Source organism: Falco peregrinus, chromosome 2, assembly GCF_023634155.1.
Source record: "Falco peregrinus isolate bFalPer1 chromosome 2, bFalPer1.pri, whole genome shotgun sequence".
Taxonomy (NCBI): Eukaryota; Metazoa; Chordata; class Aves; order Falconiformes; family Falconidae; genus Falco; species Falco peregrinus.
The window spans coordinates 106,467,921-106,495,505 of NC_073722.1; the positions used below are offsets into that span (position 1 = coordinate 106,467,921).

Here is a 27,585-nt window from a genome sequence, read left to right on the forward strand (position 1 = left end):
GTGGTGGGTAACTTCCGATCCAGAAATAATCCGCTGCCAACCTCCTCCCTCCATCAGGTGATGCCGGGGGCTCTCCACCCCCCCGCGCTTGGTGCCCACAGGTATGAATGCACAGCCCAGGACCTCCAGCCCTGGCACCCCGTTGTCCCCGCAGAGGTGACCTGGCTGAGGATGCTCTGTGCTGGGCTGGGACATGGGGGGCCCTGGGCTGGGGGGGTCCCTTGGGTGAGCCAGAGGGGCTGGGAGCTGCCGCCAGCGCAGGGTGACCAGGGAGGTGTTGGGTTATGGCATCAGAAGGCACCACAGAGGCTGAGCCTGGCTCTGGGCATCCCTGATGGGCTGGCACTGGGAGACACAGGCCAGGTACTGTTGTGGGTGTTCCCACCCAGGCTTGGCCCCCAGGGTGGTGTGAAGCCCCCACACCACCTCCCAGTTCCAGAGCCACATCCCAGCACTGGGGGGGGGTTGGCAGAAACCCCCTGGAGGTCCCAGCAGGGCTGTTGGACAGAGGGGGCCAGCACTGGCTCCACAGCTAGGAACAGAGGCAGGGGCAGGCAAGGTCACAGCTTGCTGGGCACCCCCAAACTGCCCCTGCCTGGGGGCCCCAGGGGATGCTCCTGTGGCAGACATTACTGTCACCGTGCCCCAGGGCCCACGCCACAGGGAGCAGGGCGAGCCCAGCATTTGGGGCTGGGATGTAGCAAGCAATGGGGACAGCGGTGCCCTGGACCTGTGGCCATGAGGTTCCAGCCCCCCCAGCTGCTGCCCTCCCCTCCCGCCTCACCCAGCATCACCCACAGTGTGGGGCAGTAGGCTCTGGGTGGGGAACCCGCCCCCCCAACACCCCAACAGCCCTGGAGTGGCAAATCCCTGAACCAGCACTCACCTCCAAAATTGTGCAACCGAGTGCAGCAAAGACAGGGGGGTTGCCTTTGGGAAGCCCCTGCCTGCCACCTCCCTGCTGGGCTCCTGGGGGGGACGGGGCATCTCCCCATTTCCACCCCCTGCACAGCAGGACCCACAGCACCATCCTGCCCTGTTCGCCACTGGACACGCGCACACACGTTGAGGTTTTGACCCCATCCGTCTCTTCCCCCTGGCTTGACCCCCTTGCTGCCCCCTCACTGCGGGCTGGCGGTCAGGGGGACCACGTGTGTGCTGATGCCTCCCCTGGGAAAACCAGACGGTAAAGGGCAAGAAAAGAAAAAGGCCCCCGGGGGTGCCTTCCGACAGGGTGGACGTGAGATGTGCAGAAGAGGGAACGCACAAGAGAGCGCCAGATGCGGGTCTCCAGCCCCGGGGAAGCAGCCGGCATGGTGTGGCATGGTGTGGCGTGGCACGGCGTGGCAAGGTGTGGCACAGCGTGGCAGCCCCCTCCCTCCCACCCCCTCCCCTCTGCCCCTGCGTTAAGCGATCTCTTTGATTCTGCGGATGTAGTTGTGAAGCTCTTCAGGGTCTTGCAGCCCCATGTCCTGGCAGACCCACTCCAAGTCCTCCTCATCAGCGATGGGGATGGAGTTGTAGGCCAGCTCGTCGGAGGGCAGCGTGGCAAAGGTGGTGAACTTCACCCGCTTCCGTTTGGAGGTGGGCGAGTTGAGCGGGTCCTCGCTCTGGTCCCGTGTGGAGCCCCCTGAGGAACCATCCCCACGGCCATGGACCTGGCTCTGCACGCTGGTCTGCGAGCTCCCACTGCTGTGGTGGTCCCCGTGGCAGCAGGTCTGGACATTTTCCAGCGGGTTCCCAGGGCTCTCGGGCTGAGGGGAGAGGTCACTGTGAGCCCGCAAGGGCTGCCCGTTGCCCAGGAAGACCCAGTGGTGGGAATGGTCCATGTTGGTCTGGCCTTCAGGAGGGATGCGTTTGTGCCGGTATTTCAGCACAAAGACAATGCAGTTAATGAGGAAGACCAAGATGGCCAGGCAGAAGACACCCAGGAGGGCGTACATGCCTATCTCCAGGTCCGTCAGCCCCCTGGTCACCTGGACAAAGCCAGTGGGGATGGTAGGGAAGTCCTCGGTGGGATGAGATGCACTGGACATCCTACTGTCCTCGCTCGGCTCCGCTTTCCTCTCCACCTCTGCCCGCAGGGTGGTGCTCGCCCCTGTCTCCACCAGCCCTGGCTTGCTGGGCACGTGGTCGTAGTCATAGGTGGGGTCCTCCTCAGACCCAAAGTGGACCCGCACGCTGGCCAAGGCTGTGAAGAGCACGCTCTTGCGCTTGGTCTTCTGGCAGCTCTCGCAGATGACCAGCTCAGCCCGCAGCAGCTCCCCTGCACCCTCGCTCTCCGCCACCACCAAGGGGAATGCCCGGTCCTGGGTCACCGAGACCACCTTCTCATCCAGGCTGCTCACCACCAGGTTGTAGTCCTTGGGGTCATAGAGGGAGAGGGGGGCCGTGGTGCCGTCGCTGTAGGAAATCCACAGGCTCAGCAGCGCTTCCTGCAGGACCAATACAGGCACCGGTTGCCCAGCACGATGCCAGTCCCACCTGCACCTGTTTGTCCATCCCTCCATCCATCCATCTCTCCTTCTTTGCATCCTCTTCCCCATCCAACTCACCCTTTATCCCTCCATCATCCATCCAACCATCACCTAGTTTTCCCCTTTTGCCTGTTCTCCCCTCAGTGTTCCCCATGCTTGCCCAGGCTCACCCCAAATCTCCTCCCCAGAGGTGCCAGATGTGGCTACCAGCGCTGGGCTGGGAACCGTACAGGATTTCCTCCAGACACCTTTGTCCTCATGGTTGTCCCCTGACCCTGGGCTGGGCAGGGTTGGTTCATAGTTCTGCGTGAAAGTTTCTGGGGTGCTTTGGGGTCACCAGGGTGTCTAGAGGACAGCGGGTGCTGTGGGGGCCTGGGACAACTGTGGGCAGGATCTGGGGGGGGGGGGGGGGGGCGTTGCAGATGGAGCCCTCACCCCACCCCAACTTTCCCACTGGACCCCCAAGCCTGAATGCAGCCTCCTGGCCTCACCTGCTTGAAGAAGCTGAGGGTCTGCTGCACGGACGTTCGGGCAATGATGGTGTGGCTATTGCCAGGGCTGGGGTGGAGGGACAGCGAGAGGCTGGAGACCACCTGGGCCTTCAGGTCCGTGATGCTGACCTTCTCCTCTGCCACCGTCACCAGCGTCTCGCCCAGCACCGCCTCCACGAGTGGGGACACAACCTGCAGGGGATGAGGGTACCCATCACCGCCTGCCCCCCCCAGCCAAGCTGGCAGAGGTGGGGAAAGGTGGCTGGGGGGTACCTTGAAGAGTGTGGTGCCCGGCTCCCTCCCGGCCAGTGTGAAGCTGTCCACCATGTGGGCCACCCGTGGGTCATCCACACGCATGAAATCGCTGACCAGGTCGGTGACCTCCACCAGCCAGTCGGGCCCTAGCATGGTGACCACCTGCCCCATGCCCTCCGCCGCCGTGGTGTGGAACTGGGTGAAGACCTGCAGTGTGGCATGTTGGTACTGCAGGGCACAGCCCCGGCTCTGCTTCCGCTCCTCTTCATCCTCCTCGTGTTCGCTGTCCCGCACCGACCTGCGGGATGGGGCAGTGGGTGGGCAGTGCTACCAAGCTCCCCGCTGCCATGGCTCTTCAGCCCCCACAGGAAAGGAGAGGGGTGGCCGGGCAGGGAGAAATGCAAGATCACCAAAAAAAAATGATAGCTCCTGGCCACAAGATGCCTCGTTGCCCATGAGGTCTCTGAGGGCTTTAGCAGCACGTGGTAACAGGGTCGCCAGCATCTCTGCCACCTAACCAGCTGAGAGGACAAGATATCTCAGGTTGGGATGGACAGCTGGAGGTCTCTAGACCTCAAAACAGGGCTAACTTTGGATTTTGGCCACTCCTGGCCTCATCCAGGGAAGTTCTGACCATTGCCAAGGATGGATGTTCCCCACCAGCTCCAGCATTTAACCAACCTCATTGTGAAGTTTTCCTCCTTCCATACAAACGTGCAACCTGCATCCGTGTTTGCTTTTCACTGAGGACCCCTGAGATGACTCTGGCTCCATCATCTTTAAAACCCCCTCATTATGTAGCTGAACAAGCTGAACAATTAGACCACTACCACCCACCTTCACCTTGCCTTCTCAAGGCTGGACAGACCCCAAGCACGGTGGCTCTGCAGCACCCACCTCCTGTCCGGCAGGATGGGCACCCTCCAGCCCTTCACTTGGCTCAACCGGGCGTCTGAGAGCTCGATGTGCAGTGGCAGTTTGGGCACCCACACCGTCATCTCCAGCGGGGCAGAGAGGTGCTCATAGGTGAAGGTGACCCGGGCGCTCATGGAGCCCCGTGACTCCTTCCCGCTGACGAAAACGTAGTCGCAGCTGCTGGAGACCTGGGGGAGAAGTGAGGGTGGGGGGTTGCAACGGTCCCACAGACACGCCAGAGATGCTGGCAGGAGGCTGCCTGGAGAATGGCAAGTGCTGGAGGAGCAGATTTTCACCCGACATGTACACGGTTAAAGGTGGCCCCGGGAACAGGGATGCCCTCTCCTCCATGAGATGATGCTCAGAGGCGTGGACCCGCACACACCACCTCCATAATGCGAAATTCCCCCCAGCCCAGGTCCCCTTGCCAGCCCTCGCCCACTCCCACCTGCACCAGGTACCTTCACTTGGTGCCTCAGTTTCTCTTTGGCCTCTGTACTGAATTGTACCTCTTCTCTGTGCTCGAGCTAGAGGCACCCATGGGTGCTCCACAGAGGCTGCAAGTTACTCATCCTGCCCCAAAATCTCCTCCACCCATGCCCAGGAGACAGCGAGCACAGAGCAGCCGTGTGCCTGTGTGCCCGTACCCACTGGTGCCTTGTCCCCGTCCCTCCTGCTAACCCCAGAAAAAGCTTCCTAGAGTCCGTCTGAATCCTCATGTTCATCTTCTCACTCTCTTTCTCATTTAATTTCCGTTTATGCAAATGCTATTAGTTAAATTTGCTATAAAACAAATATATCCTGTGGGGGCCACTTATTACCGACCGAGCCGAGCCAATTAAGGAGCTAAGAGGATGCCACTGCAGCATCGCCTGAGCTTTGGCCGAGGCCACCAGAGTCAGCAGCTCCTTCCCAGGAAGGGTGGCAGGTGACAACCTGGCCGAGGGGACACCAAGCCCCCACCCGGTGCGGCCCCCTGGCCCAACCTGCCCACACCATCAGGGATTGCGTCTAGGTTGTTTGCTGCTGGGGAAAAGTAAAACCCATTTGCTCAGCTCATTTGTACAGTCGCTCTCAGATGCACTGAGCATCTCAACAACATAGAAGGGTTTATCTCCAACAAGCCACGTGGATTAGCTGATGGCTGATAAGGGGTTGAGTCCATGCTTCGTGGTAGCTGACAGCAGAGGTGATGGCATCACTGTGGGCTCTTCCCACCCTATGTTTGGGTACCTGTGGTCATTCAGCTGCAGGAACTTTGCATTTCCAAGCCCATGAGCAGGGCCTGACTTCTACAAGAGCTCCACGTTTCAACTGCAGGAGCATGCCACAAGGTGCCCGTGGTCCCTGGGACCGGTGGAGGAGGCAGAGCCCAGGACCCGGGCTCCTCGGGAAGTCCCCAAGGCATGGAAGTGCAATGCAGGAGGGTTTGTTCCTTGTTTTCCTATCAGAGATACCAGCTCAGCACATCTGAAAAGACAATCTCATCTCTGGTGGGGCGGCATGTGAATAAAGATGAGCTCCTGGGCAAACCCTCCAGCAAAGGAGCGCTCTGGATATCGTGCCATTTATCACTATAAATATGATGGGCTGCTGATTCCATTACCTTAGCTAATAACCCCCCACCCCCAGAATTTTCTTCTTGGGACCACTTGCTTTGCAATCGGGGGGTTTGAAACTATGACAACAAAGAAATCCCGGCACATCAGGCCTGTCCTGATGATGGAGTGACTGCAGATTAGCTTTTAAATGAAGTGCACGCTTGTTCAGAGAAACTTCCCGGATTTGCAGCAAGGCATCGGGAAGCAAGAGGCTGAGGTCTGCCTGGGCTGCGAGCCAAGGCACTGCTGGCTCCGCTTCTGTGGCCAGGAGCTCCCCTCTTGGCACGGTCTCAAGCATGGGATCAAAAGGACACATCTTCTCCAAGGCCCTCTCAGGAGTGGGGAAGAACCTCCACAGCTCGTGGCACCACCCCATGTTGGCCAGCCAGGGGTCCTGGCAGTGGCTGTGGGTGACCAAGGTCCCTGAGGCTCAGTCCCACTGAGCTGACTCGCTTCTGGTGGGTCCTCGAGTGGGTGCGGATGGTGAGCTCCTACGAAAGGTTCACATGGGCAAGTGAGGTTGAGCATGTCCCATTGAGCATCGCTGGCAGCAGAGGTGGCCCTTCCACTCCCTGCATGTCCCTCAACACATACGCAGCCCCCAGTGCCACCACACAGCAGGCAAGGGGGATTATTTCTATGCCACCTTGAGTGATGAGGTCCCCCCCCTCTGGGTCAGCACAGGCAGGCACCCTGTATCACCACAGAAGGGGACGAGGATGACAACCCCCGCCTGTGCTCTCCCACCACCCTTCACAGGTGGCTCTGACACCTTCACAGCCATGTCTGCACCAGGTCTAGGGCACGTTCCCTCCACATTACACACGAGAGCAACCACCACCAAGCCACAAGCAGCGTGGGGAAAAGCAGCTCCCCAGCCCTCCTTCGTGTTAAATTATTTACAGTAACAGATAGCACATCCCACTATGTAAGCTTTGATTTATGTAACAGGTTTATAGCCCTGACACCGTAATCATACTCCCCAATCTCAGCAGGTAACTGAGAGCTCCCTCAGAAATGAAGCTCCAGCACAAACACAAAATAACTCAGCAAGAAATTGCACGGGGCTCCAAGCAGCAAGCAGGAGGCAAGCCGGGGCCGGAGGGCTGCTCCATGCATTATTCATCCCAGCTTGTGTGCGTGTGTCTGCTCCCCCCCAGGTCTGGGGACAGTGTGTAAATAGATTTATGAGTAGAAAGGCAGCACATTAAACAGTTTAAGTGTCTTGGAGTCCATCCTGAAGTGTATTATTGCTCCAGTGTTTTACCACGCTGCGGAGGACCGGTCTCCATAAATTAGACCCAGTGCTGTAAATCGCACGGATCGGAGCTTTAGTCAAGAACTTGGGTAAACAGTTTGTGACTGTCACTGACTGTCACCCACCCATGGACCACTGGGGAGAGCAAGTCCCAACGGGGCTGGAGCTCTGCCCATCACCCTGGCTCGGCTGGGAGAGCAGCTGGTGGCTTCTGGCAAAGATGGGGAGAAGGGGATACATCCCCCAGCCTGAGGGACAAGGGGGAGCCCCCCAGCATGGCTCCCTGCCTCTGCCCGACACACCAGGGACGTGGAGAGGGTGGGCTGGCTGGGTGCATGCAGGGAGAGGGGTGGGAGGTGTTTGGGAGAAGGTAACAGTGTCTAGGGGTGGGTGGATGGATGGAAATGGTGATAGGATAATACAGGCAGGTGGATAGATGGATACATACGCTAGGTTAACAGTTGGACTGGATGATCTTAAAAGTCTTTTCCAACCTAAATGATTCTGATTCTGTGATACAGGGATAGAAAAATGCATATGGATGAATGGGTCTGGTGATGGAAAAATCATGGCTGGATTTGAGGACCGACTGCTGCCTCGATGGCTGGGGCAGATGCGAGGGCTATCGCAGCTGCTGCAACAATGAGCCTTTTGCATTCATCTAATCAGCATCTCTCCCATGCAACCCATCTTGCCCCTCTCCCTCAGCCCCTCTCTTCCCTCCGTGGTCCCCAAATGCCCAGGTCACCCCCCCACCCCTCACTGGGGCCAGCCCGCAGCCCCAGCCCGAGCTCACCCTGGCATCCGATCCAAATGGGAGATCAACGTCACCCAGAGGCACGAGTGAAGCCACTGATGGAAACGTGCAGCTCACATCGCAAGGTGACAGTATTTCACCTTATCAGTCCCAAGTGCTGCAATCATCCATAGTTATCGCTGCTGCCTGGTGCCAGCCTGCACAGTGCCGAAGCATCCCATGGCATCTCCAGGGACAGTGACAAAGTCTCTTGTCCTTCTCCCAGCAGATCCCAAGGAGAGGCAGACATGGACTGAAGCCACTAAGGGGACGATGCTTGGGATGGGGTGGGCTTGTGCAGCACAAGCCACTAGCCAGCTAGTCAGCTAGCCAGCCACTAGCCCCAGCTCATCGAGCTCCAGCCTGCACCACTATTGGGGTCAGCACCCCTGGGAGAAGCTCAGCCACTCACAAAGGTCACAAAAGCCCCCTCCCCACACCCACCTTGATGATGTCTTCATTGTTGGACTTGCACTCAACCATAGCCGAGACATCCACAATGACGCCACTCAGCTCAATGGCGATGACCTTCACCGGAATGGCCACCGTCCGCCCCGTCAGGATGGCCGTGTTGATGATTTCTGTGTCCTGAGGATGGGGTGCAAAGAGGATCGTCACATTAGAGGGCAGCCTGTCTCTCCAGGGTTAGATCCTGGTTGGTCCATCTCCTGCTGCAGCCCTGGCGTAAAGGAGGACCTGTGGGTGGGTGGGTGGGTGGGATGTATGGATGTATAGGCGTTATGAAGCAGACGGGCTGGTGGGAAATGGCTCAGGGAGACCCAATCCATCACCAACATCAAAGCAGATAAGCTAAGCAGAGGGCAGAGGAACTCGCTTACCATGGCCAGGGGCACGATGGCCCTGATGTCCCTCTGGATGACCGTCAACTCTGTCACCACCTTCTCCAGATCAGGCGGGGGGTTGCGGCCCCGGTAGTCGATGTGCCACATGATGCGGCGTGTCACCGACTGGCTGGTGAAGTTCTCCATCTCAAAATCTAGCTGCATGATCTCAGAGGAGGAGTCTCCGTCCCTGGGCAGGGGGACAGGAGGGGACGCAGTGAGCTGGATGCCCTGGCTCCCACAGATGCCCTGGGATCAGTGCCAGGCGGCCCCCTCTAGGGATGCAGAGCATCCCCAGCGAGTTTCTTCTCGGTGTCCCTATGCCTGCCAAGGGGACCGCGCTGTAGGTGCCACCACATGCTTGCTGCCAATCACAGCAGCTGATCCCCTGCTCTGCCACCAGCGGCTGCTCCAGTGGGAGCCTGCAGATTCCCATGGGAATCTTCCCAGTGGGAGAGAGAAATGTATTTCACTGCCTCTCCCCAGGAGGAGAAAAACCTCGGCGACTCAAGCCGGCACTCTCCCAAGGCTGCCGGGTGATATCACAGGGTGAGCATGTGGCCATGGTCCCTGGGGACAGTGGGTGGCTGCAGGCGCTGCCCTCTGCTCCCTGGCTCTGTCTTCCCGGCAGTGTGGCTGGATTTACTGCCCTGGGCTGCTCCCACCTGCCCACTCATCTCCAGCGGGTCAAACCCCAAGTGTGGAGGGCAGCATGCTCAGGGATGGCAAGTAAGTCCCTATACAAGAGCTCAGCCCAAGCCGCTGACTTTGCAGCCCCTTCCAAAGTGGAACACGGAGGGAAACTGAGGCACAGGAAAAGAGGTTCAACCACAGACAGCAGATGGGACAACACTGAATTGTGACTCAGAGCAGGGCTGCCCCCCAGCCTGCATGGGCAGCCATGGGGGTGCAGGGGGTGGATGGCCAGGGGATGGGGGAGGTAGACAAGACCAGCTGGAGATAACAGCTCGAGACCACCAGCTCATCAAAACCCCACGCATTTATTGCTGCTGCTGCTGAGGACAGCGGGACCAGGAGCTAATGGTCAGGGAGCAAACTCTGGGGCATCCCCAAGGCAGGATGGGATGGAGAGGCTGCGCGCTGCCAAAGCTGGCACATAGTGCTAGTCTAAGGGGATGAGGGGACTTGGCAGCTGGTGTCCCTTGTCCTCTGCATCACAGCTTGGACACAGCCTGACAGCAACGGCATATATCACTCTTACACCCCATCCCTAGGAGCAAACCTCCCCAGGTGCCATCCTGCCTTCCTATTTCTGCATCCAACCTGCAAATCCCTTGGGGGGACTCAGGGTTCAACCCTCCTCCCCCCAAGCCAACTTTCTCCATTGCTTCCTAAAATCAGAGCATCCCCAGGGGACACCTCAGAGCCCTTACGAACAGCAGAACCAGCAAAAGACTGGGGGGTGAGGAAAGGTGAAATCCCTGCAGCAAGGGAAGCCGGGACCGGCTCTGCTGTCATCTCGCAGTGTAGCAGCTATTGAGAAGGTCCCATCGATGTGGGGGTGCTGGATACAGTGGGTTTCTCTCTGACACATGTCTAATGAGTGAAAGGGAGCAGAGAAAGAGGAGAACAAGAAGCTGGGGCTGCTCCAGGCCATGGCAAGCCCTGCTCCCACAGCAGGGACAACGGGCTTGGCAGTGGAGCTGCTGCGCAAGGGCTGGCGGGGTCCTGCTGGGACTTTGCACCCCCAAGGCGGCTACAGGGGTGCAAGGGAAATCGCCAAAGGCCACCCAATCTGAAGAAGGGGATTTGGCTGCTCCCTGCCTCTTCCAATGCAGAATTATCAGATACAGCTGGGAAAAGCCAGGTTCAAAGGCGAGCCAGAGCTGCGGCTTCATGCCAGAGGTGGTTCGGCACTGGGACTCCTTGTCACAGGGTGTCCCCAGGCATCCCAGGAGCCTCACCAGGGGACAGCCACCATCTTCTGCCCTCCCCAAGCATCATCTGCTCTCAGCCACGGCAGACACAAGAGCTGGGCTGCTTAGATTGGGGGAATAACTTAGGATGCAGCTGCTGGGGTGCAAAACATCCAAAATTAGCTATTTCACACCAAAGCTCAGAGCCCTCACCCCCTCCCCGCCCAGCTGGCACTGCCAAAAGCCCCCAGAGCCCTGGCAAGGCAAATTTCTCCGGCTGCACCGCCTGGAGGGCAACACGGCTTTGAGTCATTCATACTTTCCATTCCGTTAATATTTGATGGAGTTGTTTGTCTAAAAGGTGATTGTAATCACTTTAAATTCATCCGCCGTCTCTAACCTTTCCAGGCTGATTTGAAGCGGCGGTGGCAGACAGGAGAGGGGGAAGGGGGAGAGGAGGGGATCTCGCTGCCGGCTGGCCTGGCAGCCACGTGCAGGGGCACTGGGGTGGCCATGAGGAGGATGAGTGGACTCGTGGCCCCTGGGGACACCCCAATGTCAGCCACAGGGCTGTGGGCTTAGGTGCTGCAGTTGCATTGTATATCTGGAAGCAATGGTGTGGGGTAAAGGAAAATCCACCCTCCAAGTAAGCCATTTGTAGGGGTTTTCTGCAGATAACTTTTGAGCTCATGTTCAAAGCAGAGCTGAGGAACTCCATGAGTTTGTCCCCAGCTTTGCTCGGTTTTGGGGTGAAGGGCAGAGATATGAGGAGATTTCCAACACAGAGGGCAGAAACAGCTCAAGTGCATCAACTCATTTTAACCTGGCTCCTGAAGACACTCGTCTCCCTTTTCCCAGAGACAGAGTGAGATATCACAGCCTGGGAACAACTGCTTTCCAGTACTGAAGTGTTTTTCCTGTACTGGACCCCGTGCCCATCCCCTGCCCTTGCTCGCCAGGTCCTGCCCAGGTATCCCCATCCTTGCAGCCTCCATGCGCTCACAAGCCAGAGTCCCACATCTCCCCTTCTCCAGGCTGAGCAGCCTCTGGGTTTTCAGCTTGGCTTTGTGGGTCTTCACTCCTTCAGAACATTCTCATTTCTGTCCCCTGGACTCTCCTCAACCAACCCGAGTCTTTCTCAGAGCCACAGGAACTGGCACTGTCCTCATGTTGAGCAGGGCAGAACCATCGCTGCCCGTCTTGGGTGCTACCTTGGTTCATGCTCCCCACCCACCACTCATCCATCACCTCATGGTCCAGACAGGACCTTGCCTGGGGACTGCTCTCTACTTCCACCCCAAACTGGGGGATCCTCTGTGGCTTCACAATTCAGCCCCAAAATCCACCAAAGATGCCCACCAGCATCTGACACGGCCAGGCGATCCCAGCTCAGGGATGCAGCTGCTAACTGGTACCGATAACTCACGAGCTCATTGCTTGACCCCAGCTTGGTCGCCTGTGCTGGCCACAGAGCAGATCCCACCTGAAGGCATCACATCACACAGCCCCGGGGCAGCTGCCTGCCTGCCCACCAACCTGCCCACCTCGGGCCACGAAACCCACCTTCACCTGCCCTTTTCACAAGCACAGTGCCGGCAGAGGTGAAAAACCACACGCAAAACCAAGCCCCTTCCCCCATCAGCGTAGGACCTACCCCAACCTCAGCTGGGCTGAGGGTTTGACCCCCAAATCGCTCATCTCCCTTCAGTGCCTCCATATCTCCCAGTCCAGGCTGCGCACTGCCGTGCCTCAGTTTCCCCTGCCAGCACCCACACAGCGCCGCAGCCAACCCAGGGTGGGGGCAACGGGAAACCAACCCAGGCCAAACCCAGCAACCTGCCCAACCCCACCAGTGCTGGGGGGCAGGCAAGAGGGGGGCCCTTACCTGGGCCCAGCACCGTCCACCCTGGCCACATCGACGGTGGCGGTGGAGTGCTTGCCACCCGTCAGCAGCTCCGAGCTCACCAGCCACTGCCCGCTCCTCGACTTGGTGCTGAGCAGGTTGACACCCTTCTTGGCCTTCACCCTGTGGAGAGTGACAGTCAGGGCTGGACCCTCACACCTCGGCACCCCTGGACCCCCCCGGGCACCCTGCAGGGTGGGATTTTTTGCCCCTGATCCCTCCTGGCTGTCAGAAACATCACCCAAGTTGTCAGCAACAACCATGGGGCTGGGCCCACCCCAGCCTCCCTTTTTCATAAAATGTTGTCCCTCCATCACCCCTCCAGCAGGATTTTGGTCCCCCAGCCCCAGTGCTGCCCCCCAGAACAGTAGCACCCCTGTGGGGCTGAGCATCCTTGAGGTGAAGGGCAGGAAAGCCTGGAGTGTGGTGTCCCCTGTGCCAGGGGCTCACTGCTGGCCCGGTAGCCACAGGGGCACTTGTAAATGTCCTTTGAAGAGATGTGGCCGGGGCTTGTCCCTCCATCCTTAGGGACACACAGCAAGGGGGTCCCCCACACACCTCCCTGTACTGGGGTGCTCAGCACCTCCTGCCCACTGCCTCATTCTGCTCCCACCCTGGCTCTGAGGCAGGATGGGGGGCACACTGGGAGACCCTGCTCACTCCGCATAAGCCCCATGGCCATAACACACTTTGTCCCCAAAGTGGCTGGGAACAAATCCACATCTGCTGGTGGAGCCCTAATCCCAGTGCAACTGGGAGAGCACAGGGAGGGCAAAGGCAGCAGTCCATACTGGCAATGCAGAGATGGAAATCCTGGATGGACAGCCCTTCTCTTCCCTCCGAGAAGCTCCCACTGCAAAGCCTCCAACCAGCTGCTCCTCTGCCCTCCCTCACCTTCCCAAAGCCCTGCCAGACCCGGTCTAGCCCCTGGCAGGTCCCTTAAATACAATACGCCCTCCTCATCCTCTCCCTCCTGCCCACGGCTGCCTTTGCACAGCCCAGGCAAAACGACCACCCCCTCAAAAGGTGGCTGCTCCCAGAGGGGGGGCAGCCCCAGGACCTTACCTAAGCGTGAAGTGCTCCACCGTGGAATTGGACATCAGGTAGAGGAGGATGCTCAGCACCTCACCCGGCTTGAGGGGCTTGTCGGGCAGGCGGATGAAGACATTGCCGTCCAGCCGATGCTCCTGCATGGGCTGCCCGGGGGGGGGCTGCAGGAGGCTGACGCTGCCGATGCGCAGCAGCGGGTGCTGTGTAGGACCCTCGGTCCTGGCCCCCCCCGGCCCCGCGGCGGGGGGACCATCTCCCCAAGGCACTGGCCAGCCCCGTCGGGGGCATGCAGGGTGTAGTACAGCTCGGCTTGCTGGCTCTCGCCTGGCACCTCCAGGCTCTCAGGGCTTTTCCGCCTGCCCAGCGGCACGGCCGGGGGGGCCGAACCAGGCGTGGGGCAGCTCTGCCTGCACCAGGCACATGGCCAGGCTGCCCCGCAGGCGGCAGGAGCTCTTGATCTCACGGGCGTCGCGGAAGGCATGGAGCCGCACGCAGGGTAGCCGGTCGGTGACGTCGAAGTCATCCCAATCCCGGCCTGCTACGTAGAAGAGCACTTGGACCACGGGCTGGTTGGCCACCAGCCGGGGCTGGATGATGAAGGCGCGCACCTTCCAGTTGACGGTGAGGCGGTCGGGGACCTCCAGGGTGCTGGAGGGCTGCAGCTGCTCCTTGGGCAGCACCAACCCCGTGCTGAAGGGCCCCAGAGTGACGTTGAGGATGGGCAGCTCCTTGGTCTGGAAGACGACAAAAGGCTCGGCACGTTGCAGCGGGGCACTGCCATTGCCCACTGGGCTGGCTCCCACCTCCTTGAGGAAGAAGGCCAAGCGGGTGTTGGACAGGCGGTAGCTCACAGGCAGCATGATGGCACCAGGGGGCTCGGCGGGCTCGGGGCTGGGGGCTGGCCCCTTGGCGTGGGCTGTGAAGGGGATGGAAAGTGCAGGTTAGCACAGGGTGTCCCCTCCAGAGCATCTCCCGAGCCCCAGAGCAGAGAGAACAGACCCAGGTGGGAGCAGTCCAGCCCCACAGCAAGGAGGAGCTGGTGCTTCAGCCCCCAGGCCCCTTGCAAGGGCAGCAAGAGCATGGCTGGGATTCTCTCCTGTAAACCAAAAATGCAGACCACCTTCCCAGGACCTCAGGCATCACTATGCATCCCAGCAGCCAGCTCCAGTCTCACCAAACCCACCTTCGGCATGGGATGCGGTGTCCAGCAAGGATGGACTTTCAGGAGCTGCCCAAGGCTGGGCCAGGGCGTGTTGAAGCCATGTCCAACCTCAGCATTGCCCCTGGGGAGCCCAAAGCGCTGGTCACCCAGCCAGCACCCATGCCACGACAGGGGCCAAAACACCACAGACCCACTCATAGAAACAGGGAATAACTGGCCACATCCCTGCTTCCAAATGCGTGGAGAAAGGGAAGCCAAGTTTCTCCAGAGGCTTGATCCCCCAGATCCCCCAGGTATCTATGATCAAGATTGTCCTCCTGCTTTTAGCTCCCAGATCACAGGGGGAAGGTGGCTAAACTGACTCCTCCACCCCAGACCTGCTTCGTCCCCATGGGCTGCCTGTGAGGGTGGTATCACAGCTGGTCCATCACCCACCACCCACCTAGGGGTGCCACCCACACAGTGCTGTCCCTATGCACCAAAGCTGGCCCAGCCCTGATATTTCCAGGCATGGACATGGCCTGGTGGAAAAGTGATGAAGATGATGTTGGTGCCATTTTCTGCAAACCCCAGCAGCACCCAGACCTGCTAACCCTTAGGAAATCCCTTTGGTCCTTCATTTTGACCATTTTGCTTTACAAAAAATGAATGCACACCAGGCAGGCATAGCACAGGCAGCGTGCAGTGACTGCTGGCCATATGTCCTGAGGGCCACCGCTGCTCAAGCCCCTCGAAGGACCCGGCCACCCCTCTGCTGCAGCCAGCGGAGAGAAAACCCCTCAAAATCTTTCTACTAAAGCAGATGCTGCAAAAGGCGGTTGGTGCGGAGCCGGGCCGGTGGCACGCGCTGTGCCGGCAGCTGCGGGAGCCTGGAAGACATCTCAAGGTCTTTGCATCCGCCAGCGGCTGTCAGCAATTCCCAGGAGGCCTGGGTCCCCCCCCCCCAGCCCCCTTCAGCTCTCTGCCAGCCCCCTGCACCCCCTGTTCCTGGCACTGATTGCAACCGCTCCCAAGGGGCTGCCGAGCAGGAGAGCCCAAATTACCGTGTCAAACGACGGCGAAAGGTGTGGATGTGATGGCTCGGCTCCCAGGAATGGCTCAGCCTTATCCCCAACGGGGGCTTTGGAGCATGCCAGGACCCCAGGGCTTTCCCCACCTGGGAGCATCACCTTGGGCGGTGCTGAAGGGGAAGTGGGACCCTGCAGCCCACCCGGGGAACTCTCTTCTGCAGGGCGTGGGGGAGTTAAGCAGCTTAGAGGGCTCATAAAAGGATTAGTACTCGATACAGGGACGATACAGGGACGGGCAGCATCCACAGCTACGCTGCCTGGGATGAAACCTGTCCACAAGCCAGGCAGAGAATTCCCTAGGGCTGGGTGGATGCTGGGGACACGCTGCCGGCATCACTGGTGTGGCCACCGTGCTGGCACTGCTGTGGGCACAGCTCCAGTGCCCGCCACACTAACCCTGCTCATTCCCAGCTGCTGAGCCCGTCCCACTTGCCATTTTCCCACCTCCTGGAGAGCCAGGAGCTGCAGGAGAGGTGCCAAGCCCCAGAAAGCACCCATAGGTGCCTCTCTACTCAGAAATGATGACCAGTAAGGGGCTTTCTGCTCCTCCAGATCATGGAGATTGCTTTCTGCTGCAAAACATGAAGGTTTGCATCCTCCCTGTATCCTGGTTAACCTACTCACAGCTGCTCCTGCCATCCCCAGGAATTAGAAAAGGGGATTTTTTTCCAAGGCGTGAGATTATTTGCAGATAAGGATCCACCAGCTGGAGCAACACCAGCCTGGCTGCTTGGGCGAGGGACTGGCAGGACCAAAGGAGGCATGGGCAGCCAGGGAAAGCGGCTATGGTTAGCTGACTCATTGAAATAGCATCAGCCTTTATCCCTTAAAAACCTCCGGGGTTTGGGGAAGGATCACGTCATTTCATGAAAAAAACCCACCCCAAAACCACCCAACTCTATGCCCAGCATGGCCCTGCGCAAAACCCACCCTTGGGATGGTGCAAAACGCCTGGTGTCACCCCCTGTCCCTTGGGTGGGGAGACGGCAGAGCCTCTGTGCTGCCCCAGCGAGGACCCAGCCCACACCCACCAGCGAGGGGCACCCACTGCTACCCACCACACGGGGAAGGCAAAAGCAGACAGTTTTTAGTCTGTAATTTGGTCCCCAGCCCCAGCTCATGGCAGAGACCACCAGCAACCAGCCCCTTCCTCCTTGCCCTGGGGATTCTCTGAGAGCAAATAATGGTTGCGCACGAGGGGCGGTGGGAAAAGCCCCTCTCCCCTCTGCAGCCGGACAGGGCTCTCAGACGTGCGCTGGGGACGCTGCCTGACTCCGATAAGGCACCGTGGTCCCCAGCCCTGCTACAGTGGGGACACTTGCGGTGGCCCCAGCACTGAGCCCACACGCAGACCTGCACCCCGGCCATGCCAGATGAGGGAAGGGAGTGGGGACAAGCTGGGAGGGAGATGAATGCGACGGTCACAATTAGTTCAGCGCAGGCGGACTGCCGGCACCCAGAGAAGCTATTTCCTTCCACAGACAAAATGCATTTAAATGATGCTATAATCTGTCGCCGGGAGGGGGACGGGACCGGCGCCTCTGTTCCTTGGTCATAAACTAATCCTGGCAGGAGAGGGTCTAACCCAGCCGCATCCAGCCTGAAGTGGGTGCCAGGAGGGTGGATCACAGCCCAGCCCGAGCCCCTGTGCTGCAGAGGGATGGAGCATGGGGAGGGAAGGAGAAGGGAGGAAGGAGATGCACGGATGTACGGATGCATGGCTGCTGGCTAAGTAGCAAGGAAGAAAGGATGGATAAGGATAGATGAACCGGCAGAGAGAATGGATGGATGGAAGGAGATAGGCAGGTCAGAAGTGGCTGGACAGCAAGAGAATAGCTGCAGGAAGAGGGAAAAGAGGTGCCGGATGGAAGGAAGGATGGACAGCACAATGGCTCAGGAGATGGGAGGAAGGGAGGCAGGACAGACAGCACAACAGTTCAGGAGATGAAAGATGGATGGAAGGATGGACAGACAAGCAAAATAGCTCAGGAGACTCTAGTCCCCACACCACTGTCCCCAGCTCCTGTCCTGGTTTCTCGCAGCCTCCAGGAGGAAAGGATGGCTGTCATGCCCCCACATGGGGGGACAGAAGGGTTAAACCCTGGTCACTGGCTCTGCTCTGCAGCCCGCTGTAGCTAATGGGATTTGTAGCCCCTGACCTGCATTCCCAGCTTTATTAGGCTGGCGCAGAGGGGACCATATGGTCCTTCCACCCTCCCAGCTCAGCACCGCAAGCAAAAAAAGCAGATCTCTGTGTCTGGCCAGGCTCTGACCAGCCCAGGGGCTGTCTGGACCACCCCAGGCTGAGGAGCCACGCCAGCCCCATAGTGGGATGGGATGGGATTCCCAAGTATCCCCTCCTTCCCACCCCCCAGTAGCCTGTGGGGAGCCGGGGTGACCTGCAACCCATGGTGGGGAAAGGGGGGAAGAGAGGGAGATGGAAACACACAACTGCCAGCAACCTCCTCACCAAGCCCCCACATCTGCCCAGCCAGATGTGCCCCACACCGGCTGCAGTGGCACGGCCAGATGGACTGAGCTGCTCCCACCGCCCGCGAGGACACATGGGGACAGCCCCAGCACCCTCCAGCCCTGCCTTAAAATCAAGACGACCCTCCCCAGGCCAAGGGGTCTTGCTGTTGCAAAAAGGAGCACAAAAAGCACCTGCCCATCCCCACTTCAGCAAGGACCCCATGATGGGGTTTTGGTCACCACCAGCCTGCTCCGTCCATCCGTCGCCCCACACTTAGGGATGCTGGGGTCAGACAGACTGATGGACACACGGGAAAAGAGGCTGACAGCCAGACTGGACGGAGCTATGGCCAGCAGGGGACACCGGCTCATTCGCCTTCCTTCCTTGCCCTGAATCCCCAGCAAATGGGGCACGGGGGGAGCACAGCTCAGCCCCTCCATCCTGCCTCCACTGCAGCCCCGCCAGCCCTGTCCCTGCTCCTACCCGCCATCCTGAGGCTGAAGAAACTACTCCTCCTCCTCCTCCTCTTCCCCTTATCCGGCACCGATAGCCAGCGCTGAGCTCCAGCTTAGCTTCAGCTGTCTGCTGTAGGGGAGCTTTAGCCACGCTCCAGGGGGGATCTTTATCCTGGCTTATCCCATAGGACATGGTGGGGGGCTCCCAGCACATATATCCCCACTTAGCAGGGGGAAAGCATATAGGAAAAGCACTGGAGAAGGAGGGGAGGTTTGAGGTCGTGCCAGGAGGGTTAAAACCTCTTGCAGCGTTAACAGACGGCTCTGGGGGCTCGGTGCATCAATGGAGTGCACATAGCTCCACACCAGCTATGTGAGACACTGGCCTCAGCTCCCCCAGCTCCTGCCAGGCCACCACCACTCACCGTGGCCGTAGCCCACACCAGCCCATCGCAGCTGGGCTCCCATGGTGGTCCCGCTTTGGAGCAAGCTGGGAAAGTTGCCCATAAAGCAATGACTTGAGCTGACATGATGATAAATACACGGGAAGGGCTGTGGAGAGGGATGGCGGAGGGTGGCAGGGAGCTGTGTTACTATCCCTAGCAGAGGGCTTCACACTGGCTTCAAACCCAGCTCAGGAATCCTTTGGAGGGGTTTTCGTGGTCACCGGGATTCCTGGCCATGGGATGAAAAGGCCAGTGGGATTTCATCAGTGGTCCAAGACACCCACTACAGGCCCTGGGATCCTGCAAACCACAGCAGCCCAAGGCACAGAGAACATCTCCGGTTCTCTGCACCTGCAAGAAGGGGATGATGCTTCTCCTGGACACAGGGCTGCCAGCGCTGCCAGCAATGGCAGTACTGCTAGTGCTCCTATTCTGCCCAGATCCAGCCCCATATCAGAGTGGCAAGTTGATGATACTACCCCTGAATCAGGGAGATGGTGGCAGGACATGCTGCTGCCTCAGTTTCTCCAAAATGGGAGCACCCAGATGAGAAAATGGGGTGACGAATCTGCCTGAAATGCCAAAAGCCAGGGGACCACAGCAAAACCCTGCAGCCCCCAAGGAGGAAGCCCAGCCCAGCTGTTCCCCGCCAGGCCCCCAGCACAAATGTCCCAACTGCTGTTCCATTACAAGGCAGCCTGAAGCCACCCCGCTCCGCCGAGCATCCTGCAGGTCCCTGGCTGAGGCTTCAGAGCCCCAAAACCTGGTGATCCAGTTTTGCCCCCACAGCCCTCAGGGCCAAGCACAAAGGGGAAACGTGGGCAGCAATGGCTCCAAATGCCAGAGATGTGCCACATCTGGAACTCCCAGGGATGTCCCCCACCTGAAGCTCCCACATCTGGATGTCGCAACAGCTGGAGGCTCCAGCTAGAGGCAGCCCCAGCTCCCAGGGAAGGGCCAGGCTCACACACCATCTCTCCACCCATCCTGGAAACCGGCATTGCACCTATCCCTTTCCCTCCCCGCCCCGCAGCACCGATCCCCACCTCGTTACCCTCCCAGACAAGTGGGGTCAGCACCTCCAAACACCCTAAATACCAACAGAAAGCAAAAACTGAGGCCACCACCTCCACTCAAAACTCAGCCAGCCCCAACACAAGCCCCGCTCTGCTCTGCACTTCCACGCAGCCAGGGGAAAAAAAACAGCCAGTAATAAAACACAAGCTGAAATTAGAAAATACAGGCAGGCCCCTCATGGAAACCTCAGAAATGTCTCCCAGCAGCCAGAGCCTTGGAAATTGTTTTCAGTGACATAAAAGACAACAAGCTCTCCCTTCCCTCCGACACGCCAAGAGCCTCCATATCCAGTCCCAGCTAATTGGAACTCAATTAAGTGAGTAATTGTTACAAATGTAAAATTACCTTCCCCCAGCACGCAGCGGTGAGATGCCCCAGCTGTGGCCACCAGGAGGAGAGGGACATGGGGACTGTCCTGGCCCCCAGCCCTGCCCACATCTGCAGCAGTGATGGGGGCAAAAAGGGCTGGGAAGCCCCATGGTACCAAGGACCACAGCACTCAGCCCAGGAGGTTAAACTGATCCAGGCTTCCCAAAACCAGCCTGGGACAGGAATCGAGTGGGTGCTGGCGAGGAAAAGCATATCAAGTCTTCCTGTGAGCTGCCGTGTTGCCTCAAGAGTGGATTCTCTAGTGTCTAATACAGGGTTGTGCTTCTGCCTGACAGGCACTGCTAGATTCTCCTTTCATTTAGGTCCTTAAGACTTCTCCCCCGGCAAAAGGTCCAGCCTGGCTTCACAGGCAGAAGCAATAAAATAAGAAATGCTGGTGGGACTCAGCCCCGGGCCAGCACACTGCCTGTATTTCAGGACCAGCAGCACTAAGCAAAAGGGAACCATCCCAGCGCCGCAACAGGCTGCAAGTGCTGAGGTCTGCATTTCCCCCAGGAAATTATTAAACGGGGGGGAAGCAAGGAACCTAGAGGAATAAATAAATATGACCTAAATGGGATGTGCTGTGCAGAAGCACAGCCTGCCATAAATTCCTGGAGCCGGCAAGGCTTTTACGCGGCAGCTACTTTAGAGCAATTTCCACAAATCATGGCAAGGGACAGGCTGGGGGACGGGGAGGAGAAGGCCTTTACAGAGAAGGAAGAAAAATGAAAAAATTAATTAAAAGGGGGGGAAAAAAAAAAAAAAAGACAAGGAATTGCCTGACTATGAATGTCCACAGGGATGCCCAGGGGCTCCAAAAGGCTGCAGGAGGTGGGGGGAAGCTGCCCTGGGATAAAGCCAGCAGCCCCTGAGCTCCCAGCATGTGTTGTGGTGGGTCCTGGGCTGGGCCCCCAGACACACCAGGTTCCCCCCATGCCGGGAGCTGGGAGCAGCCCCTCAGCAGCAGGCAGGCACAGATGGCTTCCCCAAATAACCCCTCTGGGGAGCCAGAAGTGGGAGGACAGGCAGCAGGAGAGAGCCCTGAAGGGTGGCCTGGGGAAGCAGGGACAGGGACAGCACCTCCTGAGGGAGAGGCCCCCAGCACCACGGTGTTGGGGTGGAGGCGACGCGATGACCCCCCCAAAGCCATGTGTCCTGCTTGGATCCCCCTTGTCCCCTCCCACCACAGCCAGGAGCAGGAACATCCTCCCACCACACTCCAAATCCAAACGTCCAAACACCAAATACGCTCCCCGCCCCCCCCCCCGCCCCCCCCACTGCCAGCCCAGGCTGTTTCAGACTGATTAGACGCCGATTAATTTTCACCCCTGATGACGTGTGTCAGGCTGCGTTCAGAATCAGAGCAGGATTTAATTCCAGAGGCACTTAAGGAGCATGAGGAGCCACAGATCAACCCAGACCCCAGCAACTGGGGCTGGGGTCCAGCATCAGCCCCAGCCCCCACCCAGCAGCCCCAAAAGCAGGGTTGGGGACAAGCCCTAGGCCAGGGATGTCACCAGCTCAGGACTTTGCCACCCAGCAAAGCAGCCACACCATCAAACATGCATGGCTTGAATCTATCCCCTTCCTTTTTTTAATTTAGCTGGTACCTGGAGAGGAGCACATCCAGCAGCTGCACCAAGCTGGCAGCAGCGGGTATTGCATTTTCAGTCTTATTTATCTCCAAGAGGGAAAGCATAGCTTTTCCTTAAAGAAAAATAAATTAAAAATTAATTCATTCTCAACTTTTTCTGGGCCTGGGGAAGAGCCCAGCCTGCCCAAGCCCATTTAATCAAGGCAAAACCCGCCGTGTTAACTCTTGCAGGGGCTGAGAGGTGACAGCAGCTGCAAGCGAGGGAAAAGCCACCCCAGCATCACCCACTTGGGCTTTTAGCAGAGCTATTGAAAAATCAAGGACAGCAAATATGGTCCAAGTGATGGGAAAATGCTCGCTGGCAGGAGATGGCAGCTTCATCAGAAGATTGCGAATCGCCTTGATTATGGTGCCCTCCTGGGAGGCCAGACCAGCGAGCGAGGGGCAAAGGGCTCAGCACCCAGCTGGCAGGAGGGATGGGTGCCCAGCTGGGAGCAGCAGCAGGTCAGGCAACAGCTTAAGAAAAAGGAAGGGACTAGTCCCCAGGAAAGCTTCTGCATCCTAAACTTGGGATGTTTATGTGAGAGGTGATAGCCCATAAATCCCCCAGCCTGGCTTGTGTCCCCCTCCCAGGTGAGGAGCCACATCACATGTGGCTGGAGGACCCTGTTTCTCCCAATTTTCAGAGAAACAGGGAACTCCGGCTGCCTCTCCCCTTGGCAAGGAGCACCAGGACCTGCCTTACTTCGCACCATTGAACCACATCTCCTGCTGGCATCGCATGCAAACAAACTCCCCAGGCAGGACCCTGTCCCCAAAGGCACCAGTGGGCTCCCAGGCCCCCCTGTCACAGCACATCCCACCCCAGAAGCAGCCACCTCCCTCCCTCCCCGGGGGGCTGCTCGTTAGCAGAGCCATGTATGTAATAATAAAAGAGTCTGATTAGATTAGCAAGAGTGACCTTTTCCAGATGGATGGGATGCTCGTACAGCGGCAGCGACAGGCGCCGCGCAGGAGGGGAACACACCGGCAGCTTGCCGATTCCTCCACACACTCATCACGGGCTATTTTGGCCAGATAATTGCAGGAGCCAAAAAAAAAAGCAGGTTATGGCATGTAAGCACCCCTTCCCTCACACATCATCTCCCCACATCTTCTGGGACAGGCCACATCCTGCTGCCCACCTCCCTGCTAAAGCCTAGAGGTCTACAGGAGGGGATGGAGCTGGGATGTGTCAGTTCAGTGTTGGGGATGCTCTGCAGGGACCCCCAGCTGGGTTGGTTTTTCCTTTCCTCCTCTTTCTAGGATGCAGATAAGCTGGGCGAGGAGGGACCTCTGCAGCAGGTCACAGTGGGATGAATTAAATAGCAGAACTTAAAATACCCGAAAAGCCAGGTTTCCAAAAACTGCTGAGCAATCCCCAACCAGGGGGTTGCTGCCACCCGAGACCCTGCCTCGGTTTCCCCAGCAATGCAGCAGGGCTGAGCCTGGAATGCAGCATCCTACATACACATGCACACACAAAAGGATAGTTCTGGCCAAGGGTACCAAGGCACCTAATGCATCTTGAAATCCCCAGGGCCAAATCCTGCAACTGATGCTTACCAAAACAATCACTCAGAGGATTTCCATCACGCTGCCAATAGCATCCCTCAGCCTTTTCTCTTTCCTTAGCAACACCAAGAGGACAAAAAAGGTAGAAGAAAAGGCAATTTCCCAGTGGGGTGTCCACTTTCACACCCCCAGGTCCTAGTGCAAGCATCCTGCTGGGATTTACAGTATCAGGGTTGGGGGGAGATGAAGTGGGCCCTGGGGTCACACAAGGACAGCCTGGAGCCGAAGCCTTTTGGCCTCAGGGTACCCTTGTGTGACCCCCTTTTCTGCAGTACCCAAGGTAAAACTTGTGCTAGGTTTAACCCAGCTCAGAGGTGGATCCTGTCCTCCCACCTGCCTGCCACGGCAAGGAAAGATCCTGTTGCCTCCACTCTGCTCCTAGCTGGAGCTCAGGATGCTCAGCTGCTCTGGCCCCATCAGCATGGCCGGGATGGGGGCTGTTAATGAGCAAACACCCGGTGTACATCCCTCCTTCAGGCTTGGTGTAGTTCCCGGTTCGGCAGCGAGTTATTGCACATCTCCACCTGCTGGTCTGAAAATCCCTGAGCCGGGAGATGCTCTGAGCTGAAAGAGGGATGGGGGGTGGTCCATATCCTCCCCCCACAAGGGTTGGGGTGTGCTGGATGGAGCCCCCCACCAGGGATGGAGCCATGGGCCACAGAATCATCCTTCACCCCCAGCCCCACACCTGGGGCTTGCCTGTGGAGGGAACAAGCTGTGGGAGTTACGGGGAGAACAGCGTGGCCCCGTCCCCACCGGCAGCAGGATGGAGGTGCTGGGGCTGTAGGATCCCAAGCCCGCCTTGCGTGCTGGGGCAGGTGCTGAACAACCCTAGCACCCCTCGACCAAGGCATCTGGGTGAGTGCTGCCTCCGGGAAAGGGGAAACTGAGGCACACTGCAGGGACAAGGCTCAGCAGAGAGAAGACACAGGAGTCCAGGCTCAACGCCACGGACAGCAGAAGTTGTTTTGCAAACCGGTGGGTAAATCCTCGTCGTGCCGCATCCCAACAGGCAGCACGACCGCACCGAGCACACCCCACTGGCACCCAGCAGCACGCCACAGCCTCGGGGTCCATCCTTCTGTCCCTCCCACAAGCCCTGAGGCCACCCTGGGGCCATTCCACCCCAGAGGGGCCAAAAAAATCCCTTTCTGGAAGCAGCTGATGTGGGGCCAGCGGCCAAGTGGCTCCTGCAGCTCCCAGTGCTGGCAGGGAAGCGCAGCGGGGGCAAGGTTGGCACTGAGGGTTGCTCCTAAAGAAAAACAAGGGAAAACAGAATAAAATACCCCAGGCAGGAGAGCAGGGCGCTGCTTCACAGCCGGCTGACCCCCGCTGCCAGCCTGAGCAATTTGTAAGAAAGGCTGGGAGAATTAGGAGCTCTCAGTCTCTTTTTCCGGCTCCCTCCAAGACCTTTATTTGTCCGGGAAAGGCCAAAGCGGCAGCGAGGGCAGCTGCACATCCTGAAAAGAGCCTAAAAACTCCTGGCAGAGGCTCCTCTCTCCACCGGCACAGGCATCCTCCTGGCAGCGCAGCGAGCCCCAGCCCCACAGCCAGCACAAACCACCCTCGCCCGCTTCATGCTGTCGGCATCACCGCAGGGACCCCCCTCCCATCACATCCCCCAGCCCAGGGGCCACATTCTGTCCCGGTGTAAACCTGAGGCCTGACACACCAGGCTTGTGGTGTCCCAGCAGCAACAGAGGAGCTTAGAAATGCCCGGAAGGGGATGGGGAGTGGGGGGCTGCATCCAGACCCTGCACTAGAGGCGATTCCTGATGGATTGCTTGCCAGGGATATTTCCCATCGTCTGCCAGCAAAGCCAGCAGCCGCCTTCAGCAGCGCACCCGTGGGGAAGCACCGACCCAGACGGCTGAATCTCATCCAGGCAAACTGAGGAGCGGAAGGAGATCCCGCTTCCCTGCTGGCTGCCAGACCCCTGCCCGCAAACCCCCTGACCTAGTGGTCCCAAAGAGGAGAGCTCTGCCAGCAAACCTTGCCCAGGCAGCACCCCGGGAAACACCCAGGCTCGGGGGGCAGCATCTCCCACCCCAAAGGATGCTACGTAAAGTTGCAGTGCTTGCCAGCCTGGAGTATCTCTGTTCCAGCTTCTCCATTGGGGTCAGAGGGGTTTTTTTAAAGGGTGGAAACACACTGCCAGCTCCCCACAATGCTCCCAGCATCCCCCCTCCTCCTTATTTCACCACTGTGGGAGAGCAGCTCCTCAGAGAAGCTCCGGGAGCTGCAGATGCGGGAGAAAGCCCTGTCTGAGCCCCAGAAGTGCCTTGGCCACTGGCTGCCGGTGCAAAATGGAGCTGGGCACAGTCCAGGGATCCCCTCCAGCTCCTGGGGGAGGGTCTCATTTGAGCTGGGCAGAACAGCCCCCAGCCCCTGGGACATTCCAAGCCTGCAGCTCAGAGGCAGGCTAGCAGGAAGGCTCCAGGTGCCCGCCCTTCCCCCCTGCCCAAACTGCAAGCAGCCCCTTGCTTTCGGCCCAGCCAAGCTGGCTGCCAGGGAAAGCTGCTTTGGCCAGGGCATCTGCGGGGCTTGGGTTTACATAGAAGCCATCCAAAAAAAACATCCACGGAAACCAGCCCTGTGTGTCCCCGGGGTGCATGACCCCTTTTTGGCCTTCACCAATAAAAGCCCCCAGCAGCAGGTGCCAGCATCCCCAGGGCTGCCACCGGGGCAGGCCAGGATGTCACCACACGGCACAGCAGCGATACGGATGCGACTCAGGGCAAGTCAGCGCAGACAGCTGGGGCCCCCCCTGCCCAGGCAGCAGGCAAGAGCAGCACCGCCAGCCCCAAAAGCCATGGAAGGGGGGGTCAGAAAGAACCAGAGGGATGGCAGAGGCTGCACCCCCATCCCCACACCCCAGAATGATGCCACCTGGGCAGCACTTGCCCCGTAACTCAGCGCAGACCAGGAAAGTGCCTGGGTGCGGGGAGGGGGGGAGGGGGGGCGGCAGGATAAGCGAGTGGATAATAGCAGATAAAGCCCCTGATCCTCCTGCTAAAGCAGCTCTACATTAAGGAGACATGGGGCAGGGGGGGTTAGAGGGGACCAAAGCCCCCTCGTCCCATGTCCCCCCCCTGCCAACCTGCTCCCTGCCCAGGGAAACAGCCTGCTGCAAGCGCTTGCAAGCACAAGCTGTCATTTTATTAAGACAGGAATAAACTTAATCTTTACCCATTTGGGGGGGGCACACAGGACCAGGGGAAGTGGCAGCTGCCGGGGGGGGGGTGTTGGATTTTTGTATGTCCCAGCTGGGCACAGAGAGGCAGGCGCTGCCTCTGGGAGGGGGCAGACGGGGCTGGAGGGGGGAGATGGGTGCAAATACACACGCACACACCCCATATTGCAGACACACACATAATATATATATATTGCCCCCCCCACCGCCGCCGCCCCCGCCCGTGCAAGCGGCACTTACCGGGGAGCAGCAGGGAGCAGAGGCAGCAGAGCAGGGTGGCCGGCCCGGGGAGCATCTTCTCCGGAGAGGCCATTGCAAGGTGGGGGGCAGCCAGAAAGGCGGGGGGAGGGGGGGCCCGAGCCACACCCGTGGCAAAAAAAAATAATAATAAAAGGAATCCAAACCAAGCACCAAAAAAACCGCAGAAATCCCCTAAATCCAACCACGTGCGAGCCGGGAGCAGCAGCCAAGAGCGGAATTGGGGGGGGGGGGGGGGCGACTCTGGTTGGGGGGGGGGGCGGCTTTGCCCGCCCCAGCTCAGCGAGCAGAGCACCCCATCTCCGGCCCCCCACCCCTCCCCACCCCAAACCTGCCGCAACCCCCCCGCCTCCCCAGCGCCTGCAGGGCGACCGGGGGAGCGCCCAGCCGACGGGGACGGGTCCCC

The 27,585-nt window shown here is 59.0% G+C and overlaps 1 protein-coding gene across 1 annotated transcript; it reads right to left on the reverse strand.

The window, feature by feature from the left end:
• Positions 1-27,585, reverse strand: TMEM132E (transmembrane protein 132E). The gene is given in 11 exon segments (XM_055795577.1): positions 1-2,435; positions 2,969-3,160; positions 3,242-3,521; positions 4,121-4,326; positions 8,238-8,381; positions 8,633-8,825; positions 12,398-12,538; positions 13,481-13,722; positions 13,725-13,839; positions 13,841-14,381; positions 27,162-27,585. Coding segments are annotated over 11 exon segments (3,156 nt in total). The 5' UTR covers positions 27,235-27,585; the 3' UTR covers positions 1-1,406.